Source organism: Corapipo altera, unplaced genomic scaffold, assembly GCF_003945725.1.
Source record: "Corapipo altera isolate COAL_440 unplaced genomic scaffold, ASM394572v1 45, whole genome shotgun sequence".
Lineage (NCBI taxonomy): Eukaryota > Metazoa > Chordata > Aves > Passeriformes > Pipridae > Corapipo > Corapipo altera.
In genome coordinates, this window is record NW_020884877.1 from 24,387,980 (window position 1) to 24,410,825 (window position 22,846).

Below are 22,846 nucleotides of genomic sequence, written 5' to 3' on the forward strand. Positions count from 1 at the left end.
GCTATTACAAGACATTTGTACTAGCCAGTTTCCTTAACCAAAACAAACACACAGTCTCACTAGAATAGTATGCTTAAACTAGACTACTGTGCCAAGATACTGCACTTTCACTATTATTTGGTTTTCTTCCCTCTGCTTCTGAGTACCTTTGGGATGTGTCTTCATAAAGCAGCTATTGAACTAACACAGAAAATTGCAATATGTGTTCAAGTTACTTTAAAGATAAAATTTTGGATCAACTAACTAATTTTGGGGGAAAAAAAGAATGCATTTACCTCACTGAAACCAAAACTCCTCCCTAGGTAATTCTCCCTGACTCTAAAGGTCAAGAGTACATAAAGTTTCCAACTCAAACTACTTGTGTTCTTAGATGAAAACAGGTTAGTGACCAGGTCCAGACTGGGTGCAAATCCAATGAATCCATACGGTCTCAAACACTTTGAGAAGAATAGTCATGGTCGTGATAAGCATGAGCTGGTCCATCCAAAGTATGAAGCCCTTCATTTCTGAGTGAGAGTTGTCTAAACCTGGCCATTCTCATAAAAATCAGCATTTCCATACTGTCCCAGTCTCCTATGCTCTGAAGTCAAGCTGCTAAAGAACCACAATGAGTTTTTTTTACTGTCTTTCTACATAAATGTCTGTTCTTATTAGGTGGCTTATTCAGCCCATATTAAAAAGTTCAAGTCAAAAAACTGCTGGAGTTTTATTTAAACAAAGACTGTGGGGTTTTTTTAAGAAAATGTATCATAATTTACACAGAGAAGTGACTGGTATGCTTTTAATGTTAAAATATATTCTATATGACTGTAACTTAAGGGGTTTGTGCTTATTTTCAGAGTATACTTAACTAAGAAAAAACTGCAGAATGGCAATTTTGAAAAGAAAAATGAAGGAAGAACTCCAACACCAAAATATTTGTAACATGAAACAGCTCTTTTCTAACCAGAGCTTGACCATGCTTTTCAAAAGGAGGAGCATCAATTATGAAAAGAAGGTGATGTTTGGTGAATTTCCCAGTGGTTACAGGATGATTAGGACAGTGGGCAACTTGTAGTACGAAATGTACTGTGCTGCTCTCACAATGAGCTCTCTTGGGTAAATGGCTCAGTTGCACTATTTATCAAAGGAGTATAAACACAGACATGAAGGAGCATGCATATCTGAATCCCACACTGGTGTAAAGTTGTGTTTTGCTTCAGTATAGGTAGTTAGGGGGTGGAGGTGTCTATTTTTTTTCTAAAAACATTTCAATGCAATTTTTAACAATTACAACAGTCAAAGTAAAAATGAGCAGAAAGCAGGAGATGGAAGGGAGTAGTAGTCTGTCAAGTCAATAGTTTTTTTAAGCCCTTGTTTTTCCCTCATTGCTTTTCCCCAAATCCAACTAATTGGGAAAAAACATCAGACAACCAACAGCAGTATCCCCACTGGAAGACGGATGTCTTCTATAGAGCTCATCTGCAATGGTATTCATGTTCCTTTAAGCCTCTGTTTGAACAATATCACTATGGAAACAGATCTGTGATGCCCTGCACCTTATCAGGCCTTCTCTATTTGAATTCTCTTCTTGTGTTTTCAACAAAGCCATTCACTGAACCTCAACTAATCCAAGATTCTGTTAAGGGTGAGGTTTTTGCTTGGTGGGTTTTTTTCCCCTTCACTACTGTGTCTCTTCCAAAAGGTTCTCTCCCCCACTAATGCCATGTGACAAGTTTTATTTGACTCACACCTTTTCAGTTCTTAGCTCAAAAATATTATGGCTGTATTTATTGCCTAACAGATTCTGTAGTTTTTAGTCCTCCCCACCTGCCCCCCAAGTGACACAGTTTTCAATGAAAATTCCACTCATTCAACAGCAACTTTTTCATTTTGTTTTTAGCTGTCAGACTCTGCCTGCATCTACATCAGATGTGCCTTAAGTTCTCTCTAGAGCGTTCCTAGGCTAGAGGTATAAAGGGTTACATCTTTGTAATACCAACAGTTTATCAATTCCAGATGCATATGGAATCCCAAATCCTGTGTTTACAAATTCCAAATATTAGAATACTTCTGGGGAACAGAGAACAGGAGGGGAGCTGGGAAGCTTCAAGGTTACATTATGCAAATGAAAGAGGGCAAATCTGGGTTTGCCCTCACTGTATCCAAAACTGGTGCACAGGCAAAAACCAGAGCAATTCTTCTGCAAACTAAGCAAATGTTAATACTGCAAGGGCCTCTGCAGTGATAACAAATTCATGCTATAATCCTCCACCTAAGCAGACAGGAGACAAGTGTTATTTAAGCTTCAAGTTTTTAATGCTGCCTATAACTGTAATTCAAAGTGAGGCTACAAGAAACACCTTTAAGGAGAGGGAGAGTTTCTAGTACTTTCTAGTGCAGGGAGGAGATGGAGTCTTATCAGCTTGCAAGAGAGCTTGGTGAAGAGAAGAATGGGAGTTATAAAAAAATTTATTTTATTCTCTTACTACCTTAGGCATTCTGGATTGGCTGAGGAAGCAGAAGATACAGCAACACAGTAGCCTGAGACATGCTATAGCTCTCAGAGTTCCCAGGTGGACTAGTTTAAATATAAAGGCAATTGTCATTAGCTATGCAAATGAGTTTCACTATAGAGAATTAATATAAACCTTCTTATTGACTTCCACTGCAACAAAGCAACTGTATGTACAAAGGTGCTTTAAAAACAGGTGAAACTGGAAGAAAGCACACTACTCAAACATTCCCCTTTATAGATTTAACTGCATTATTTCTAGGCTTTCATGGAGGAGAATGTCTGATAGAGGCAGGACAGCATAATTCACAAGCAATAGTTGCTAGGGCTCAGTTGCTATTTCAAATGGAAATAAGAACAATTCTTAAAAACCTCATAGTAAACCAGTTTCTTTCATGTGTGGATACTGCAGACTTGTATTTTCTTTCTCTCCATAATATACCACCTAACAGCTTTTGTGAGGTGTAAGACATGACACATTGCAGTAATGGATTTTAAGTAATATGTTGCACAGCTAATTTTGGTTTACTGAGGAACGAGTTTAAGATGCAGCCAAGGAGAGGACTTGCTGATTTTCAGGGATTTCAAAGTTGGGATATAAAATGAGGAACTAGGAAGAATTGTGCTAACTTAATCTCTTGCCATAGCTCACCTTTCACTGGGTGAGATCAGGGCGTTCCCAGGGACCTTGTGCATAAGGCCATCACTGCTCCAACCTCCTCTGGCACAGATGGCAAAGGAGCACAGCAAGAGGTCAGCTGTGCTTTTAGAGAGCAACAGTTCCACACCAAAAGCTGCAGTTTTACAACCTAGTTGGGTTAACTTCCATGTGCACAGGCGCTCCAGGTTCATTTTGTTTCTCATCTTAAACATCCCTCTTGGGTTTCACCCCCACTCTTGATAGCATACTGTTAACTGATACCAAACCACCCAAACCAAACAGAAAAATACTTAAATAACACAATTCAGAGTAACAAAAGGCTGGGATAACCAGAGACATAAAAGTCATGGGTGGAAAAGGAACAGTGAATATATTTAGGTTAGAAACTAGAAGAATGCTTCCAGTATGGCAGAGGAGCAGCTTCCCACTAACCAAAGAAGCCTAATTTCACTGAATTATCAGAGTATGAAAGAGGTTGTAGGGCACAGCTATTGCAAATAGGGCTGGACAGGCTTCCCTGGACCACTGGGTCTCATTTCCTGCAAGGACAATGCCAGAGTTGGATACTTCTCTGTCCCACATTGTCCTTTCATTATGTCGTGAAGTTCTCTCTGAAATTACTGAAAGTTGTGCTTATATTTCTGAGGGCAGATCTGGGCAATTTGCCTTTAGCCTCATACCACTGGATACACTTTCTTTCCTCCCTCCCCGCCCACAGTTTTAAGAATTAAGCTGGGAACATAAATCTCTATTTCAGATTTCCTTGGTTAAACTGGACTAAGCCAAGATACTCCCTGCCCCTCTCAAGCTATAGCAGTGAACCCATTTTGGAGTAATTTCTTCTCCTATGGAAGACACTCGCCAATAACACTGACATGTATTTTCTGTCCACATTACTTTGATTTTGTAATACAAACTAGAGCAAGACTTTGGTTGCTTCTGTGTTCCTCAGGCTGCTGTGTGTCCTCAAAAGACGACTGAAGTGGTGAAATGAATTTGGAACACTGGTTTTCCTTGAAAGTTTTCTCACAAAAAGCTTTAGTGATCCTTCCGCTACAGACTGATCACCAGACAGTTGCCATTAATTACTGCATGGAGACATTTGGCCAGATATACACAAGACACAAAGCATGCATTAGGGATTTAGCTGGTTTAGAATTATGGCAGAAGGAGTTGTCTTTCTCACGTTGTGTTTTGTATCCATCATTTCAAATTCCTGTGGGATTTTTGCTGACCTGCCTGTAGAAAGAAGCAAGTAGGACTCAGGAGTGAAGCTGATGAAGCACAGGTCACAAACCAAATTTAAATGAAGCAGAGAAGTGGAGTTTTGCCAAAACCATGAGCCTCTCCCTGCTACACTGCACCCTACCAGCCTAGAGGCTGCAGCATGTTTGAACCCACCATTAAACCCATGTCTAAGTGGAAGACTCTATTTCATGGTCTAGGAGAACATTAATTTGATGATTAAGAGGGAAAACAGGGTTTACAGCGTTGTTGTTGCAAGCAGTAGTAGAACCAGCTGCCAGTCCTCTTGGAATGAGGAGGCACATTGCAATAAGAACCACATTTTCTGTAAGAAGTCTCAGAGAACATTATGAGCAAGTTGTCTCTACCGTCTCAGATTTATAGCATGACCTGGCTCAGAATCATTGCAATTTCAGAGCTTCCTGACAACAAAAACTGTTAATAAGGCTTGAAACTTTGGCCAAGGCTTTTATTCCTATAGCAGTTTATTATCTTCTCCTCTTCTAGCCCTGGAAGTCCAACAGCACAATGGTTTCCCAAGGTTATGTGTTAAAACATGTGCAATAACAGTTTAGAGCTACAGCATCCACCTTCCTATAGAGCACTTTCTCACAAGCCACTGGTGGCATGTGGGGTCCTGAGGTCAGCAAAACACATCGTCTCATTCCACCTTGATCTCTTCTGACATTAAAAGAGATCAGCAGATAAGAAAGGAAGAAAATTGCCCCAGCATGTCTCTACATAGAATCAAGCATTTATGTGGATATGGTGTGAGGCAGTAATGTAATGAAGGTGAATGAAAGAGTCCAGGGAATTTTCTATCTCATTCCTTGTAAGCTACGATGCACAAAACAAATGAACATGACTGTTTGTACAGAGAACAGCTCTTCTAGACACAGTTGAACTGGTTTTAAAATGAGTCAGTGATGGTGAGACAGCACAGTTTGCAAATCCCACCAAGAAAGAAAGTAAATTTTCAGTTAATTAGGACAGGGACTTCCCACTGGATCTGATTCTTTTCCCTTCAGAGAAATGAAACATTTTTCCTAGGACTGAAAGGATTCAGATCCAAAGGAGGAACTGCACTGTGACACTATCAGTCTCCCAGCTGATTCTTCCGCCCAACAAGTCTGCACTTTATGTATTGATACGTGGAAGAAATCTCCTTGTAAGGAAAAAGAGATTGGAGGTTAATCTTTGCTTTAAGAATAAAAATATGAAGCTACTTCAGAAACCATTTCAGTCTCATGGGTTAAATGGAACCAGCTGTACGTGTGGCCATCATGCAAACAAAACACTGTCACTAAAAAAAAAAGCTATTTCTTGTTGGCACAGAAAAATGGGTAGGACACTACACTGCTGTCAAAAAGGGACAGTTCAGTCATTCAGTTTGACCAACTGGATACTGTCAATAATTCAGTTTAACTCTTTTACATCTGTATTGAGCCTGGTCAGTGCTGCCTGGTTGAAGCACAAAACACAGGAAGAAAATTCTAAGCAGCGAGTGAAGAATTTTTAACAGCTGCTGCCTGTTGCATTGATTGAAACAATTCTCAGAAGTAAGTCCTCTGAAATCCAGTATTTGCCCCAAGAAACACCTCTGGGATTATCCCATAGATTTCATGTGCACAGGATACATGCAGCTTCAAAAGACAACTCCCTGCTGACTGAAGGAGGAACAGGTATTACAGGGCTTTTAAGCCTCTGCAAGCAATATAGATATCATATCCTTTTCCTGTATTACTCTATAGACTCCAATAAATCTACAGAATTCAGCTTACCACAAGGCTACTGTTTTTCAGACCGACTGACCCAATGACTGGTATTTATTTGCTGAGACAAGCTCCATAAAAATAAAAAGTAAAAAATCCACCCTCTTCCTCCTCATCACCACAAAGATGACATCTTTTTGCCAACCTGCCTGCCAGGAAGCCATATGGAAACAATATCAATACCACAATCTATAGGCACCCTTCCAATGCATTAATCAGGTCATTAGAGTTCAATACTGACAGCATCTTTAAGAACTGGAAAGGATAAAGCTGTGGTAATAAGGCATAGTCAAGATTGATCCCTAGGGCCTGGTTAGATCTTCCTCTCCTTTGGTTTTTTCCCTTTTTTTCTTTAAAGATCATACAGCATTAGCATTTTCCCCCCAGTATTTGGTTTAAATTTAACATTTCTGAGGACCTCGAAGCCCAAGCAAGGCCTCTCAGTTTGATGCACAAATCCATAATGGAAAATGTATTCTGCCTCACTGAAGCAAATGCAAGTCCCCTCACATGAGCCAGGAAAAGTCACAGGCTTCTGCCTTGACAATAGAGTTACCCACATAAACCCTTAAAAAGGCATTGAAAAAGTCTGGAGAGAATTAAATGGGGCATGACAATGATTTGGAGACTGGGGAAAAATAGATTAAAAAATATAAATATATACATATGAACGTATTATAGCCAAAAACCACACAAAGTTCAGTTTAAGATGGTTACAAGGTTTCTTATCACACATAACAGTACTTTCAGAGGGAGAGTTATCTCAGAGACATACCAAAACCCAGGGGTGCAAAACTGAAGCTGCAGAAATCTAAATTTGACAGTGTCTTTCTTCTAAAGCATGAAGAAAGATAACAAACGGGGGAGGGGGAAAAGAAGGTGTTACATGTGGTTTTGGTCTCCTATCTTTCTTTCTCAAAAGAAAAGAAACCACAGTTTTCTGAGAGGTCTGTTTTAACAAGTTATTGAGTACATTATAGCACAACTGAAAAGAAATACACTTTTGGAAAGCAGCAGAGAAAAAGTAGAAGGAAAGCAAATCCCCCTAGATTAGAAAAACAAGCAAATCACAAATATTCAGTTTTATCTGCTCAGTACAGCTCCCTATTTAAATAAATAAATAGATAAATAAATAAATAAATACATCAAAATCACTGCACTAGAAGCAAGCAGCTGTTTATCATCTTGGACAAAGCTCTTTAGGGGCAGTGAAAAGGCTTTACTCTATGTTTGCACAGAAGGCTGGCATAACATGACTCCAAGTTAATTGTTGTACTACGTAACTCCATAATACAAAAGGGAACACTCAGCCCTTGTTCTGAATTTAAGTTAACTAGAGCTGTTCAAAATAACAGCATCAAATTCTGACACTGATCCAAAACTCGGGTTTTGTTTTCGCAAGTTGAGATTCAATATTTGTCAAACAGTTCAAAACTTTTTGTTTTTCTAGTAAGCTAATTTTTTTTTTAGTTTCTAGAGGTATTTCTGTCTCCTATAAGTCTGGAAACTTTGCAGAGCAGTATTCCTATAAAGTAAGTTTAAACTCTCTCATTTGAAGATGGAAGAGAGTGAATAACTTCATCTGGAAGGGGCAAGGTATAGGGAATCCATGTACTAAGTTTAATGGGTTATTTTTATTTTATTTCTTTATTTTTTATGCTACAAACTTTCAGAAGTAGCTAGTAATAGCTTCACGTCCAGTTTATAAGCACCTAAAAACCTTTGTCATCTGCAGATGAAATGAAACAGATATGGGTAAGAAGTCAGAATTAATGTACAGTTATCAGATATTCAGTCTTATTTTGGAAGAAATTATTATTTTGTCTTGCCTCTATTACATAATTTTGAGCTAATTAATCCAGCTGAATGAACAGAACTAATATTAATTTGCAAGCATAGGGAAAAAAAAAATATTACATTAAAGACTCACGGTGAATTAGGCTAAAAAAATTCACCCCAAAAAAATTCTCTAATGAGCTCCAGAAATTCTGCATGTGAAGCACACACTTTAAAGCTAAGAACTTAAATATTTAATAATACCTAAATATTCTCATAGCTACATTTGCATTTCTAAGTGTCGTTTTTGTTATTTTCCCCCCAGTACATTAAGTTAAATCCAGACTAAGCCTACATTATTGGTAATGCAAGTGTATTCACTCATGAGTTTTGTTTACTGACCTCCTAAACTCATTTTAGTAAGAACAAGACAACTTTGCATTCAGACGTGGAAACAGAAGATTTGCCTTGCTTACCTTTTTTCAGGCCTTGGAGAAGTCCCTCCAAACTCCTTTCCTTCTGATACTTCCTTGTAAAGTGTTTTGAAACCTAGTGATGAAAGTAGTAAGAACTATGTATTTGACGTACCATTTGAAAAACATTCTACTAGAGACCCTACAAATAATTCAAGTCAAGGAATGCATTGTACAGTTACAAAACCATGAATTATTACACTGCTGAAATTATTGAAACGTAAATGTCAGAATAGTGAAGTCTGGCTGGAACAGCTACACAAACCCACCATTCCATCTGCAAAGTAGAAAATTATACCTAGATAATAAGGAAAATCCTTCCAAAGCCTGGCACTAAGAACAATACCACAGCTTCTCAACAGAAGACAATGACTGCAAAAGATCCTGACAGCCACCAAAATCTCATTTGATAAGAAATCACTCAAGATTGGATTAGTCAGATACAGGACTGTAAGAAGTGTTCTGAATGGTGAAGTCCAGTTACTCTCTGGGACAAGGAACTGTTTCACTTGACATCATTTCCCTTGCACGTCTCACAATGAAGTGATGAGGTCCAGGTTTTCACCACAGATGTTGTTTCAGTCGGCTTTGACGAGCTCTGCTCAATTTCACTTTCATTCTTTTTGCAGTAACTCTTAAAGTGCACAACTTGACTTCATTATTTAGCTCATCATATGATGGGGAACTCCTGCAACTCATCAGTAAAGTCATCACCCAGAGACAGCATGTTCACTTCCAACAGCTTTCTGGTCCAGGAAGATATGTAGTAGGCTTGAATCCAAGTCTTTCAAGAACAAAGCACAGACACATAGCTAGATTTGAAGCAAGACTGGTCCAGCACTCACTGGTTAAGAAAAAGCTCAGACAGACAAGCTCTGCAAATTTAGGTGTATCTATTTACAGAATGCAAGGATGGCTATAGCAGGGACAGGATGTGCCTCAGTAAAAACAAAACAACCCAAACAAAACCCCAACAAACACTCCAATCCTGTGCTCCTAGTAGAAAGAATGTATATAACTTCAGTGATACAGGGTAAAGAGAACACAGAACTAGGTTTATTCACCTGTCTAGGTTTTATTAGTTAATATTAGCTTCAACTAGCTAAGCAATATTAATCAACAATAACTTGTTTGCATATCTTGTTTCAGTGCTGGATTGTGTCTGTAAAACCAGCTCTTTTGAGTGCATCTATAAAGAGTAAACATCTGTACTGCTCCTTCAACTGCATGCACATGCTTTATGGAATAAGGACAATCTTCCAGTAATTGCACAGAAGTAAGTATAAACACGCTTCAGCTCTTGTAAACATGTCCACAGAGACCTCTCATATAACCACAGAGTATTCTCCTTCAGGGTTTTTTTTTTTCGCATCTGCAAAACTGGAAAAGCAAGGCTACCTTCTTGTCAGATGTTTTAAGTGCATAGGTTTTGAATTTTATACATAATCCAGTCTATGATTTCAGGAGTGCAGAGTTTTAATCATCACTGCACATACTGTGTGTATGCAAAAGGTAGTAACATATCCAGCTCCATTAGCACCCAGAATGGTTTCATGCCCAGCTTGTACCCCTCTATGTTAATAGAAAGCTTCCACAGGCTGTTACAATACTAATAGCTGCTGAATACCAACAACACATGAGGATGTTTAGAAATACTCAGTATTAGCCCCTGGAGAAAAAAAAAAAGGGATGATATAGTGCCAGTCATTTTCCTAGATATACAGTTCTCCAGTGGAAAAGAAACTTCTAAGTGCAGGGTACCATCCAAAACAGAGAAAACTATAAAGGCCATTTGTTAGGAAACACAAAAAACAGCACTGATATAAGGGTCATCAAACAAAACCAGTGTATAGTTATTTAATTTTAAGAAAGAGAATGACGTAAGGATGTGCCAATAAAGAAAGAGGATGCTAAAAAGGAGCAGTTCAAAAACCAGGAAGCCTCAGGGAGAGTTAGGAGAGTATTGCAGGGCATAGGTCACCCCTTAAAAAATGGATTACTTAAGTAAAGACAGGGGAAGCCCATAAAACATGGTTAGTAAAATGTAAACAGAAAATTAAGAGAGCTAAAAGACAATCCAAAAATTGCCTGCAAACAAAGATCACTGTGCTAGTAAATAGCTCTTGAAATACATCAAGGACAAGAAGCCAGCTAGGAAAGCGGTCCAGGTGCTGGATGACAAAGGTGTAACAGGGAGAGATAGAGATAATGCAGTTGTAGAAGAGAAGCTCAGTGAATTCTTTTCATCAGTCTTTACTGCTGAAATCTTTGGGGAGTTTTCCATATCCATTGCACCCTTTGTTGTAAATCTGGCAGAGCCAGACCCATCCGAAATAAAATCAGGAAATACCAGACCAAACAAGGAAATTAGATGTTAATAAATCACTAGGACAGAACAATGTTCACACAAGTTCTGAAGAAATTCAAATACGAATTTAAGAACCACTAGCCAAGGTGTGTAAGCCAGAGCTATACTGGCTCTGACCAGTACTTGAGGACTTGCAAATCCTGCCTGCACAACTCTCAGCTTATGGGAAGGGCTGTGTAGGAGAACCTGGAAACCACACTTTGGCAAGTTCAGCTTCATTCACAGTAATGAATGCAGAACATAACAGAGTTCAAACATTAGAAATAATAAGAAAGCAAAGGATAGAGCTTAACAGGCTTTTTAAAATGCAGCGGAATCAGCAGTGCAATTCCTGGGATCACCCCTGGGACTGCTGTTACTCAGCATGTTTATCAATCAATGACAAAACTAACAGATTGGGAAAAAAGTTGGCAGATAGACATTAGTGTAGTAATTCCTCAAGACAATATCAATTCTAACTATTCCTACTCAGAAGCTGGAGTCAGCCTTGACAGTTCTCTTAAATCCTTGGTTCGGTGTTCAATAGCAGTCAGGAAAGCCAGAAACATCATCAGAATCTTTGAAAAGAGAACAAGATGAGGCATTTCTGCAACTTCACACAACCTGAGCACTTCCACAACTTGAGTGTTATAACTTGCTCTTCCCATACCAAGAAGGACACAGCAAGTTGCCAAAAAGGGCAACTAAATGGAAATGGAGCAGATGCTTTACATGGACATACTAAAAAGGCTGTGACTCTTCAGTTTGGAGAGAAGGTTGAGGGTGGATATGACCAGGTATAACAAAAAACCCATTAGCTGTTAAACACAGAACTCTTATTTATCCAATCCTACAAAACTAGAACAAGGCAGTACTCACTGCAACAAGCAATCAACTAATTTAAATAGAAACCACTTGTTTACCCAGCAGGTTACAAGCTTCTGGAACTTGCTGTCACGCAAGTCTGTGAAGGCAAAGGATGTTCATGGGTTCAAAAAGGGATTAAACAAACTCTGGACAACAGGTCTATAAATAGACACTTAAAGGACTAAACAGGTACACATCCTCTAATATCCTTAACATAAGAGCTGTGGAAACTGGAGAGGTAGGGAGAGAAGTGGATCTCAAAAAAAAGCTGTTGAAGGTGCTCCTGTTAAGTCGTCACAATATTGGGCTAACTGGAACACTGAGCCAGTTCTAATGTAATTCATTTTTTAGATAGACTTCAGCATTCCCACACATTACACCACTTCCTGAGGATAAGCAATGACCCCAGCAAAGTAGCAAGGTGATAGATTACAAACATTCATTACCCCTCATGGCAGGGGTGAGAGTGGGACAAGGAGAGATACAGACAGCAAAGAATAGGAAATAAAACAATTGAGACCAGTTACAGGTGCCAGAACTTTTCTTATAACACCCTTCGCTCTGAAAGCACCTTTAACATCTGTACACACAGTACAGACATCAACTACATAACAAGTAGTTATTTTACCCATATAACTTAATTTTTGATTCACCAAAGTTTCACTTTAGAAACATTTTTTAAAATTAACACCATCTTTGAAGACAGTAAGTTATTTATAGCTTTAAAAAAATGTAATCAGCAAACTTGTATTTCCTGTCTTCTAAGTGAAATATAAGATTCAACAGAAGAAAAAAAAAAAACTCACAAGAAATGCAATTACAGCAAGTTTGTTTTCAAGACAATAAATCCTTTGTTTTGAGTTTCAATTTAGTTCATCATCCTGTTACTCTTACAGTTTTAAAAAAAATATTTTTGTTTGGTTCTTCGGGAAAAAAATTCTTTGCCACACAGATAAAAAATTAACAAAGTTTGACAAAGTTCCCTTATTCCTGCCCTTGACACAGTCCATCTCAAAACCTTACACTCGTAATAAAACCATCTAGAATGGAAACAGCACTGGAAAGCTATATAGAGAATTCTGTTCACCACAGAAAACCTGACAGGCATGAACAGACATGAATCATCACACATTTTTCTCCTTCTCCTTAATTTAGTGAGAAGTAGGCCTATTACTGCAATTTCCTGCTCCAATATCAATATCCATATGTTGCTAATGTAATATACAGGTACCTGGCACCCACACAGGACCCTGAACAGCTCATGTACTGATGAACCTTCACAGCAAGTTCAAAGAGGGTTACCTCAGTTGTCAAGCAAAGTACAATATAATATAAAACCAATATAACATCAAATACTAAAACTTATTTACACATTTATATTTGCTTTTACCCCCTGAGACAAAGTAAAAGAGTGGTAAAGTGTTTGCAGTTAGAAGACGCTGCATTAAAGTCAATATCACGCATGTGGAGAACGGAGTAAGGTCCACACTATTTTACCTGGAGAACTATCTGACCATCTCTGACTGTCCTTGCTGGTGAGATGCTATGCCAGTAGTTGACTTTTATAACCTTATTTTCTGGCTGTCACTGTGGTCCAGTCAGGAACAGAGCCCCCACTTCTGCTCAGACTAACCAGGATGACCCTAACATCCACAGCTATAGCTTGGAAATTCCTTGGAAAAGGAATGTAACTGAGTTCCATATCAGATAAGAACTAAATAGATTGGATGAAAACTAAATACTTTACTAGTCAACTCAGATGAACTCAATAAAGGCACTCTTTCAGGTAAAATGAAGGAGAAGTACTTCTGCTCACTGAGTTTAGAAGCATTTGAGGAAAACCCAGATCAAATAGCCATTTACTGACTTTTACTCTCATAAAGGCACTCTTTCAGGTAAAATGAAGGAGAAGTACTTCTGCTCACTGAGTTTAGAAGCATTTGAGGAAAACCCAGATCAAATAGCCATTTACTGACTTTTACTGTCTCTGACATGTGCTTAATTGATCCATCAGTATCCCAGTACTCATGTTCAGGCCTACTTTAGCATGTAACGAGCAAAATTCCCCATCAGTTGCAATAAAACCTTGGTCCCACAGGTCAGGACTGAGCTAGAATGGAGGCAAGCACTTTGGAGCCTGCCTGGCTGTTGGTCAGGCCTGCACAGCACTGCTCCTGCCTTGTCACCCACCCCTCGGCATGAGGGGATTCCCTCACGGATACCGACTGCCATCCTGCAGCCACACCTTTAGGCACATCCCTCACATAACCCATTGGGAAATGGCATGAGGGACAAGAGGTACAGGGGCCCTTGAGCCACCCCAAGCCAATCCCAGATGGTTTCCACCAGCTCTGGCACCAGGGGAGCCCGAGTGGTAAAAATTGCTACACACCAGAGCGTCATGGAGCCAAAAAGCCCATCAGCCAGAGAACATCTGGATACCAGGAGTTAGGGAAAGAAAACGGCAGCTCCTGAGGGCTGGAGACACCAAGTGGGGTCACATCCTGAGGGCTGCTGCTGTCTGTGACCTGCACTGAGTGCACAGCAAGAGGGGACCACAAAGGAAAGGGTGAAGTAAATATTTCTGTAAGCGACTTCATACTTGTTTGTGGTAGTCTTGTTCTTCAGCATCCAAGTCAGTGATCTGAAGGTTGTATCAATTGACAAGAAAATAATAAAAAAAGTGTAATTCTCTGACTCGAGGCTGCTTTCTTGGCTACACAGAGGTGGCTTGACAGAGCACCACACAGTTATGGCACATCCCTGAGCAGGGCTGAGGCAGCACAGAATGCAAACCCTGCCACTCCCCTAGGAATGCCAAAACTCAGATTTCACAAACCCTCTTCCATTCAAATGTGCTCACTCCACTCACAAGCACGGACACTTTTGCAGCAATGTGAAAAACTGCTGTACTGCAAAGGAACAGGAAAATGAGTAGGAATAAGAAAGGGAAATGTAGAAGAAAATGAAACAAATCTTCTTTCACCACTCCCCTCTCCATGAGAGAGATGCACCCAGACATGTACAGGTTCACAAGCCAAGATCCCTTCCTAAAAAACCTGCATGATCCATGCTCAGATATTTGCTTGCCTCTTACATGACTTCAGTCAGCACTAAACGCCTCCAGCTGGTTTCGAATTACAGCCAGGGGAAGTAGTACTATGAAATTCCTCACAGCCACCCAAACCATTACTCTTGTATTTTTTTCCATGTGGGGTCATCACACCCCCTCTGGAAAGCTTAGAGGCATGATACCACTGCAGGCATCTTCAGAGAGAGCCTGACAATGGTGTATTATGAGGCTTGTTGTAACATCTTTTCAATATTCTTAAGGTCCAGTGGTTTAGAGAAGGGGGTCTTTTGTGTCTCCTGTCAGTTCCAGGAAGCTCCTGTCACTGGCATGGAGACTGCATACGGAAAAGGGCTGCTAAATAGACCATTTAAAAGAATATCGGCCCAGTTTCGCTCCCACATCACTGAAAACCATGAATGCTGCAACTCTGTTGAGGTCAGAGGAACTGCACTGCTCTGGTGCTGGGGGTGAGACACCCGTACACCAGCTGTTAAATTTCAAAGCCAGGACTCCCTCTGCGATGGTCTCTCAGGCTCCGTCCAAGATACACCCCCTGAGACTACCACAGCCACAATGTCAGAACTTAAACAGTAGCAGCAGAGGCAGATCTCACCAACCTAACACACCACAGCACTGGCAGAAACTCACGCTGCACAAAACAGAAAAGGTTTCTCACCTCCAAAACCAGACTGGACTACAATTAGTGATGTGGAGTCAGTAACTCTCAGACATGAAGCACTGATTTAAGACCTTCCTCCTCATCTTCCACCAAAGGAAAGGAAAGCTATGATCCTAAAACATCTGAGGTAAATAACCTGAGTGAAGCTGGCCATTCTTGACAAATTTCTCAGCCTGCTTACTGTTTCTGGTTTGTAACTTTCCTTTTGATAGAGTCAAGAGCATAAGAACATACAGAGAGTGGTTCTCGGACCTAGTCTTTGACAGTGCTTCTTATAGAACATGCCCTTTATACTTTTTTTTCACCCAGCTAAGCTATTAATTCTTGCCCAGGAGAGATGGTCAGTGTTTTGTCTTTTTTTTAATGGTACTGATTCCAAATACATAAAATATGTGAACGAAAAAACCCCGTTTAATATTTAACAAACTACTTACATAATTTTCAAGAATAGAATTAAATATCTATTCCATTAAGCAACAAGCAACTTCATAATAGTTAACACTGCCAAAAATATGATTAGACAAATATGTTTTAATGGGGTATTAAAGCAGGCATCCTTGTTATTATTTGCACTGCACATTTACACAATAAATGAAATTGTAACTGTAACTTAGTAGATATGGAAAATCTCACATCCCTATTTCACCTTGTTTATCTATTGTTTCACACCGTAAGTATTTATAGAATTTAGAAAAACCAACATCACCTTGAAATGAAATGCAACAATGTCCTGATAAGAACAAGGAGCTCTAGTTCCTCTGACCCATGCTGACTGCAAAATGCAACTCTTTACAGGCCTTGGCAGCAAACAGGAAACTTGCAGTACTTCCAGGCAGATAAGAAAAAGCTAACTCATAAAACAGGGATCCTTTCATTATTTGGATCATCTCCGAGAGTGTCTGTACCAGTGTGTCTCTCCAGTCACTCAAATCCTCTTTATAAGAATATTTGCAACTCAGTTCTTGGTCTCCACATTACTCACTCATCCCTTAACATTTTGCTGAGGTTAACAGTCAGGATAGTGATTTTTGCTACTTAGCAGTGATTCCCACTGAAAGCTGGATTACACTGGTTTAAAGAGTATATAAAAGGTCTCAGGATGCAACTACAGCCTTGGTGATCAGATTATCCTTCACTACACAGTTCCAGTGTCCTTCTGGGCACATTTTTCTGTTCAGATATCATCCTGCCACTCTGCAAATACATCAGATCACAAGAGTGCTGAAGAACAACAGAAAAAGCAGTAAAAAGACAACTCAAAATAATGATCTTAACCTGCTGTGCAATAATTAGAAATAAACTGCAGTGGGTGTGTAAAACAGCACATGCCATCGCTCACTTTCCTCAGCCAGGACGTCTCTGGACTCTCAGCAATTTATCACATTTCACAAGAAGCAGCAGTAAGCGATGCACATGACTGGGAAGTAGAGCCAGTCATTTCTTCTCCCACAGGTTATATCTTCTACTTTCACTTTTATGATGAAGAAAAGTGAAAACATCCCTCTGTGACAATTCTGTACCCCTGAGGCACATCAGCTGCAACACAAGCCCTAAAAACATCTTTGGTACCAAGGAACCTATGCCTACAAAACAGCACTTCAGTCTGAATAATTAATATGCTGTCAGCTGGCCGTGTTTTTGGCAAGTAAGTGAATTTAATCCAATTACAGCAGAGGTGATGAGGTCAAGCTGAGTCTTAGTGAAGAATCACCAGCAAGACTGTCCTCAAAACAGAAGACACTGCAGCTTGCTAGACTTCTTCAGAAGAGTGGACACGGTGTAATGAAGTTTAGCAATGCTCAGACTTGTTATAACAAAGGTAAGTGCCAAGAAACTGCTTTGTGCCAGCAAGCAGAAGAGGAAAGGGATTCAGCAAGAACACACTTTGTAAAGCACACTGTAATCCTAAGCACTTAATTGCCTTTGGCAAGAGCTGCATCCCATTCCTCTCTCAGAAGTCGTTTTATCTGCAACTTGATGCTCACAGCTACAGGGATGAATGGAGTGGCGGAGGAGAAGAAACTGAGGGAACCAGTAAGAGAACTACAGTTACCAGTCTGTCTTTACTGGACTACCAAAGCAAAATATAGAAAATATTGGTGCCTGCAATGCCTGATCTGCACATGGGATGACTCCAGAGAGCTCTCATAGCAGCAAACAACACTAACCCTCATCTAGGCCCTTTGAATTGCCTACAGGGGCAGGGAAATTTGCTGTAGAGTTGGACACCTGTATTTATACTTCAGTACTTATGTAGGACTGGCCTCACTTCCAGACATTCTGACTGAACCCATATAGGTTAGTGTAAATTTGAAGGTATAACCAGAGTTTGCTTCTTTTCGCTGCTTATAATGCAGCATTCACAAATATTTTACTATATGTTAACCCCAACTCATTGTTCCCACATAAATTGAAGACTCAAAGGTAAATAATGCACCAAGCCTCTTTAATTAAATAAGGAGTCTGGGGGAGGAGTTTCTGTAGACCCTTTTAAATCTTAAAGCCTGCCAACTGGATGAACAAAAGGTAGATTAGGCTCACATGATAAATCCCAGCAAACCTGAAAAGCCTTTGTTAATAAGTCACTGAGGGAATTTCTTTCCCCCCTAGAATTTCTGCTCACCAGAAGTGAGAGTTAGGATTATTTGAGTGAGTTTGCCTTCCAGCAGCATTAAAGGGGTATATGCCTCATGGAACTCTAATCTCCTCATTTCTATAGAGCTCAATTCTCCTTTCATTTCTACCAAAGCTGAACTAGTTATTCCCAGCTTTTATACAGGGAGCAGCTGCTGAAACTCCAGAGGGAAAAAAAATGTTTATTAAATTAGTCAAGATGCCCACAAAAACTAAACTGGAATTCTATATCAGCTTTAATAGCAACAACAATAGGAGTACAAATGTATTTTCATTTCATTTTGGCATTTCTTTCATGTAGCAGGTTGCTAATGAACCTTTTAAGTTTCCATTCATAAGTTAGTGTTCAGTAGCTTGTTCAAAGAGCCAAACAGCATGTTAATCTGGCAATTAGTATACTCTTCTGTTTGTAGAGACACTTAATGAAGACATTATTAGAGACAGACCTTGCTGTAGCATGTTCAACAGACCCTGTACAAAACACCCAGATTTTAGCAAAACCCACACTGTAATCACAGACAATACAGACAACATTTAAAGCTGTGCTAAATTTAAAAAAATCTCCCAGGGTCCATCCTACCTGAATCCATCTGGCTTCACCAATGAATCCTTTTCAGCACAATGGATTAATCATATCTTCTCTGCATGCAGTGCTGAAATCCAAACAACATATGTAGTCCTAGTGTGCATCACAGAAGCATTTCCATCAGTGAAGGGGATGGAGGCAGCTGTACAGGGTTTGCTAGGATGCTGTCTGGTACAGCAGATGCCACTGAAAAAGTTTAGATAGTCTACTGCAACACGTGCAGCAATGTGCTTCTAGAGCAATGAGAGAAAGGACACCTACCTTCCAAAGGGAGGTTAAAAAAAGAGTCATTTAGCATCAAAGAGAGAAGAGTGTATTAACCAGCCAATGGGAAAAAATAAATTATCTTCATTACCTCCTAACTCATACAAAGTTTGGAAAAGCTGTTGAGTACAGCTCTAAACACAGCAAAAGCAAACAACCACAGCATGTTTTATTATGAACTTGACAAGTTTATGAAGGAGAGGAGACAAGTCTGCCCACAAAAACAGGATCACTTCCAGCCCATGCTCAGACCTGAACTCAAACTACCTAGAAGAGTCCAACAACCACAGACTGTGGCTACAATTCTCCAGAGTCTAACCAAAAACTTCAGCCATCTCCTTACATGGCTTGCAAACAGCTTCTGAGCACATTTTCTGGATTTAGACATCCACAACTTTAAGGCACAGCATTTGGAGCTGTTCTGAACTCTATTTACATCTGCATTTTGTTTTAGGAGAGCTCTGAAAGTAATTTGTAGCTGTTGGTTTATAGTCTTTCTAAATACAGTGTATTTGGCCTGCGTAAGGATATTGGTATGGATTTTGATTGACTGTAAAAATCGGATCATCGCCCAGAGGAAGGCCTAATGAACTTAAAGGAGGAGCCAGGGAGAACACAAAACAGACCAAAATCTGGTGAAAAATTATGTGGCTCTTACATTTAACTTAAGCCAATGGCAATATGTAATCCCTGCTTATTTCAGACTTTATAAATTCCCTTTCAGCATCATACAAGCAAACCAACAGAACTTCACTAAATTATTTCCTTCATCCTCCTTTGCACCATGCAGCAAAGCAACTAAAGCTATGGAGATATGCTTGCAACAGCAAAGTATCAGATTTCTAACTTGCTTTGCAGCAGACCTACTAAGACTTCCCTACAAGACCAATAAAAATTGGGTCAGCGATATTAACTTCTGTGAGCCTCCCACATTTATATAGAATCCTAGCTGTGATGTTTATTAAACCAGGCACTTTCTTTCTGTTCATGCTTATCTAAAAAGGTTAAATGCCATTAATATATTGCACACCAGCACAGGACATGCTCCCTATCATTCTAATGACTGGTCCTCTGGCAGCAAACATTCTCCTACTAAATAAAGTCAGTCCAGTCACTTTCAGAGTTAAAGCACTTGTTCTGTAGCATTAGAATGCAAAGTGTTCAGGATGAGGGTAATATTAGTGTATCATGAAAATGTGTTATCACGAGCACTCTGTTACAAACTACAATGCACACAGTGACCAGCTATAGAAGAACAGTATCATTTGAGGAAGCAGAAAGTACTTTAGATACGTACCAGATGAAAATTAACTATTCAGCTATTAGTAAATATAATTGTGATTTAAAAGTAGAAGTCTCCTAAAATGTGCTCTTAAGAGCCTAGTTCCAGGAACATCTCAGCAAACAAAGTTGCACAGGAAGACACATATCATATTTAGCAAATAATAATGCAAGTCATTAGCAAAATAAACAAAGATGTGTGCAGGAAGTAGGGGGAGGTAGACAGTAGTTCTGTCCAGCACTTCACAAAGAGGTAGCATAATTTTGAAGTCTCAGTAGGAACACACCTTCTGCACGTCCTGCAATTCCATGCTCACCCCCCAAAGGGCTCAATGCTTGAAACCCTCTGGGAAGTAGGGTGTGTGGAATCAGGTATTTGCATTTATCCTCTCAGCCATTCCCTTTGTAGAGAGCCTAATGTAGCCCTCAAAACACTTATGATGCCGCTTCCTGACTCTAGGAGAAGTATTCTTATGGATTTACTCTGCAGAAGACAAGACTGGGGCTAAAAAGTATCTTTAAACTGTAAGAGGAGGGAAGGATTCTCTGTCTTTCCATCCCTGGTCTCCAGCCCCCACTACTCTGCCATGCCACTCCCTTCCAGGCTGAGTGCAGGGAGCAGTGCCAGGCCAGAGTCCAGATGTGTATACACAGGAAAGAGGATTAAAAGGCAAAGAATCCCCAAAAGTATATTGCTCCATAGCTTGAAAGCAGCATGCAGAGAAGTGATTCCCCCTCCCTGCCAAGTTAATGATTTTAAATATTCATCTCCTTCCCCCAACCTTATGCAGCATGTGTCACCAGGATTTACTCTTCTCTCAGACACTAAGCATATTGTGCAACGTGGTACAAATTACTTTGAGAACAGCAGAAGTTAAAAAAAAAACCCGACACATAATTTAGTCTGAAACATTAAAGATGTGCATGTGCAGCGGAGGAACATTCCTACATGTGCCTCCACATATGCACCTTTGTATTTGAAAGGCTCGGGAGTCCAAAGGAGAGCCAGAGAGATTATCCTTACAACCGAGCCTATAAATGCTTTTTCCTAAAAATCCTTTGCTACCTGCCAGCAGAGAAGAATAAAACTTTAACAAATCATACATAAAAGATGACAAGTACTTACTACCAGGTTTGCTTGCTCTCGGATGAATGCACTCTGGGAGAGGAGCCGTAGGTGAGCCCTCGTCCCTGCAGGAGCCCAGCTGACGCTCTCGCAGGGGACGGGACGGGAGCTGGGCTGAGGCACCCGCAGGAATCCCGCGGCTCCGGTGCTCCAAGCCCGGCATGTGCCCGCAGCCCGAGCCGCTGGGCTGGCCCGCTGCAGCGCCGCTGCCTCGTCCCTCCGGAGAAGCAGGTTTCCCTCCTCCTTCTCCGCCTACTTCACCTCCCCCTGCGGAGGATGCCCCGGTACCCCCCACCCGTGCCCGCCCACGGGCTTCCCCCCGCGTCCCGGCGCGCAGCCGGCAGGGAGAGCCCCGCGGCCACCGGTCCGCCCGCCCGCCGAGCTCCACAGCCTCGGACCGCCTCCCAGAGCCCACCTGCCGCTCAACTCGGCTCAACTGGGCTCAGCTGGGCTAGGCTGAGCTGGCCGCGGCTGCCCCGCACAGTCCGGGAGCGGGGGAAACGCGGATCCCGCGGGGGAAGCGGTGTCCGGCGGCGATACCGACTGCGGTCGGCGCGGCTGCCTTTAACTCCTATCCTGCGGAGCCTTGTTCGGCAGCGGCCGGGGGTCCAGGGGGAGCCCCAGGCCCGCCGCAGCCAGCGGAGGCAGCGGCACGCCCAGCCCAGCCCGGCCCAGCCCAGCACCTGTGGAGCGCAGCTCGCCCAGGAGAGGCGGCTGTGTGGGGGGGTGTGCAGAGCGGGGCCTGGGGGTGTATGAGGAGTGTGTAGGGGTGCACATGGGCGTTGTAGGAGCTGGGCACAGGAGAGCCATGTGGTGGCTCTATAATGGGTACATGGGGGTTATAGATTGTGTATGTATGGGCTGCATGTATGGGGAAGCACAGAGGAGCGTGCTTATGGGCTGGCATGGGACATGAATGAAATACACATGGGATATGTACACGTGTTCTGGGGTGAGAGCGTATCCTGCATTTAGGGGGAGTGCACAGAGGATGTATTGTATGGGAAGGTCTGTGTGGGACTTTGATAGGATGTCTGAGGGGAGTGCGAGCATGTGAATGTGTATGGGGTGTGTAGAGGTCTGTATGGAGCTGCAGCCCTGCCATGCACTGCCCCAGTGCCAGCAACAGGGGCACTCTCACAGACACATAGGGGCCTCGGGGATGGCTTTGCCTCCCCTCCTCCTCCAGAGCCTGGCTAGGGCCTGTGCACTGACACATCTGTCTAGGGATGTCCAAATCTGGGACAGGGGATTTAGTTTAATAAACCGTTTACAGTTAATTGTGTTAAGTGCTAAATTAGTGTACGAAGGAAGAGCAAATGAGAGATGGAGACAAATTGAATCCTCTTCAACAATAAGACCTTAGAACTGCTGTTTTACAATGTGGAGCTGGAGACCCTGAAGGGGAGGGGTAGGGAAATCAGATACATTGCAAACTTAAAGCCTTTTTATTCTTGTGGTTTTTTAATTTTTTTTTTATTTTTACATTTTAAAAAAAACTAATCAACTATTTATCTGAAATGGATTTATAGCCAGATCATAAACATACATGCGCATAGACATAAAAG

The 22,846-nt window shown here is 41.1% G+C and overlaps 1 protein-coding gene across 4 annotated transcripts in view; it reads right to left on the reverse strand.

The window, feature by feature from the left end:
- MYLK (myosin light chain kinase) overlaps positions 1-21,496 on the reverse strand; it is a 202,899-nt gene extending 181,403 nt beyond the window's left edge. The window contains exons 1-2 of one of the 4 annotated variants that reach the window (XM_027637385.1): positions 21,279-21,367; positions 8,425-8,497 (exon numbers count right to left, since the gene is read on the reverse strand). Coding sequence is in view for 2 of the 4 variants with exons in the window: in XM_027637384.1 (XP_027493185.1) it covers positions 21,279-21,441 (163 nt within the window). In the remaining 2 variants the exon portion in view is untranslated. Of the gene's footprint in view, positions 1-8,424; positions 8,498-21,278 lie in introns of all 4 variants that reach the window. The other 3 variants (XM_027637386.1, XM_027637384.1, XM_027637383.1) reach the window with 3 other exon arrangements.
- Between the last annotated feature and the right edge of the window lie 1,350 nt (positions 21,497-22,846).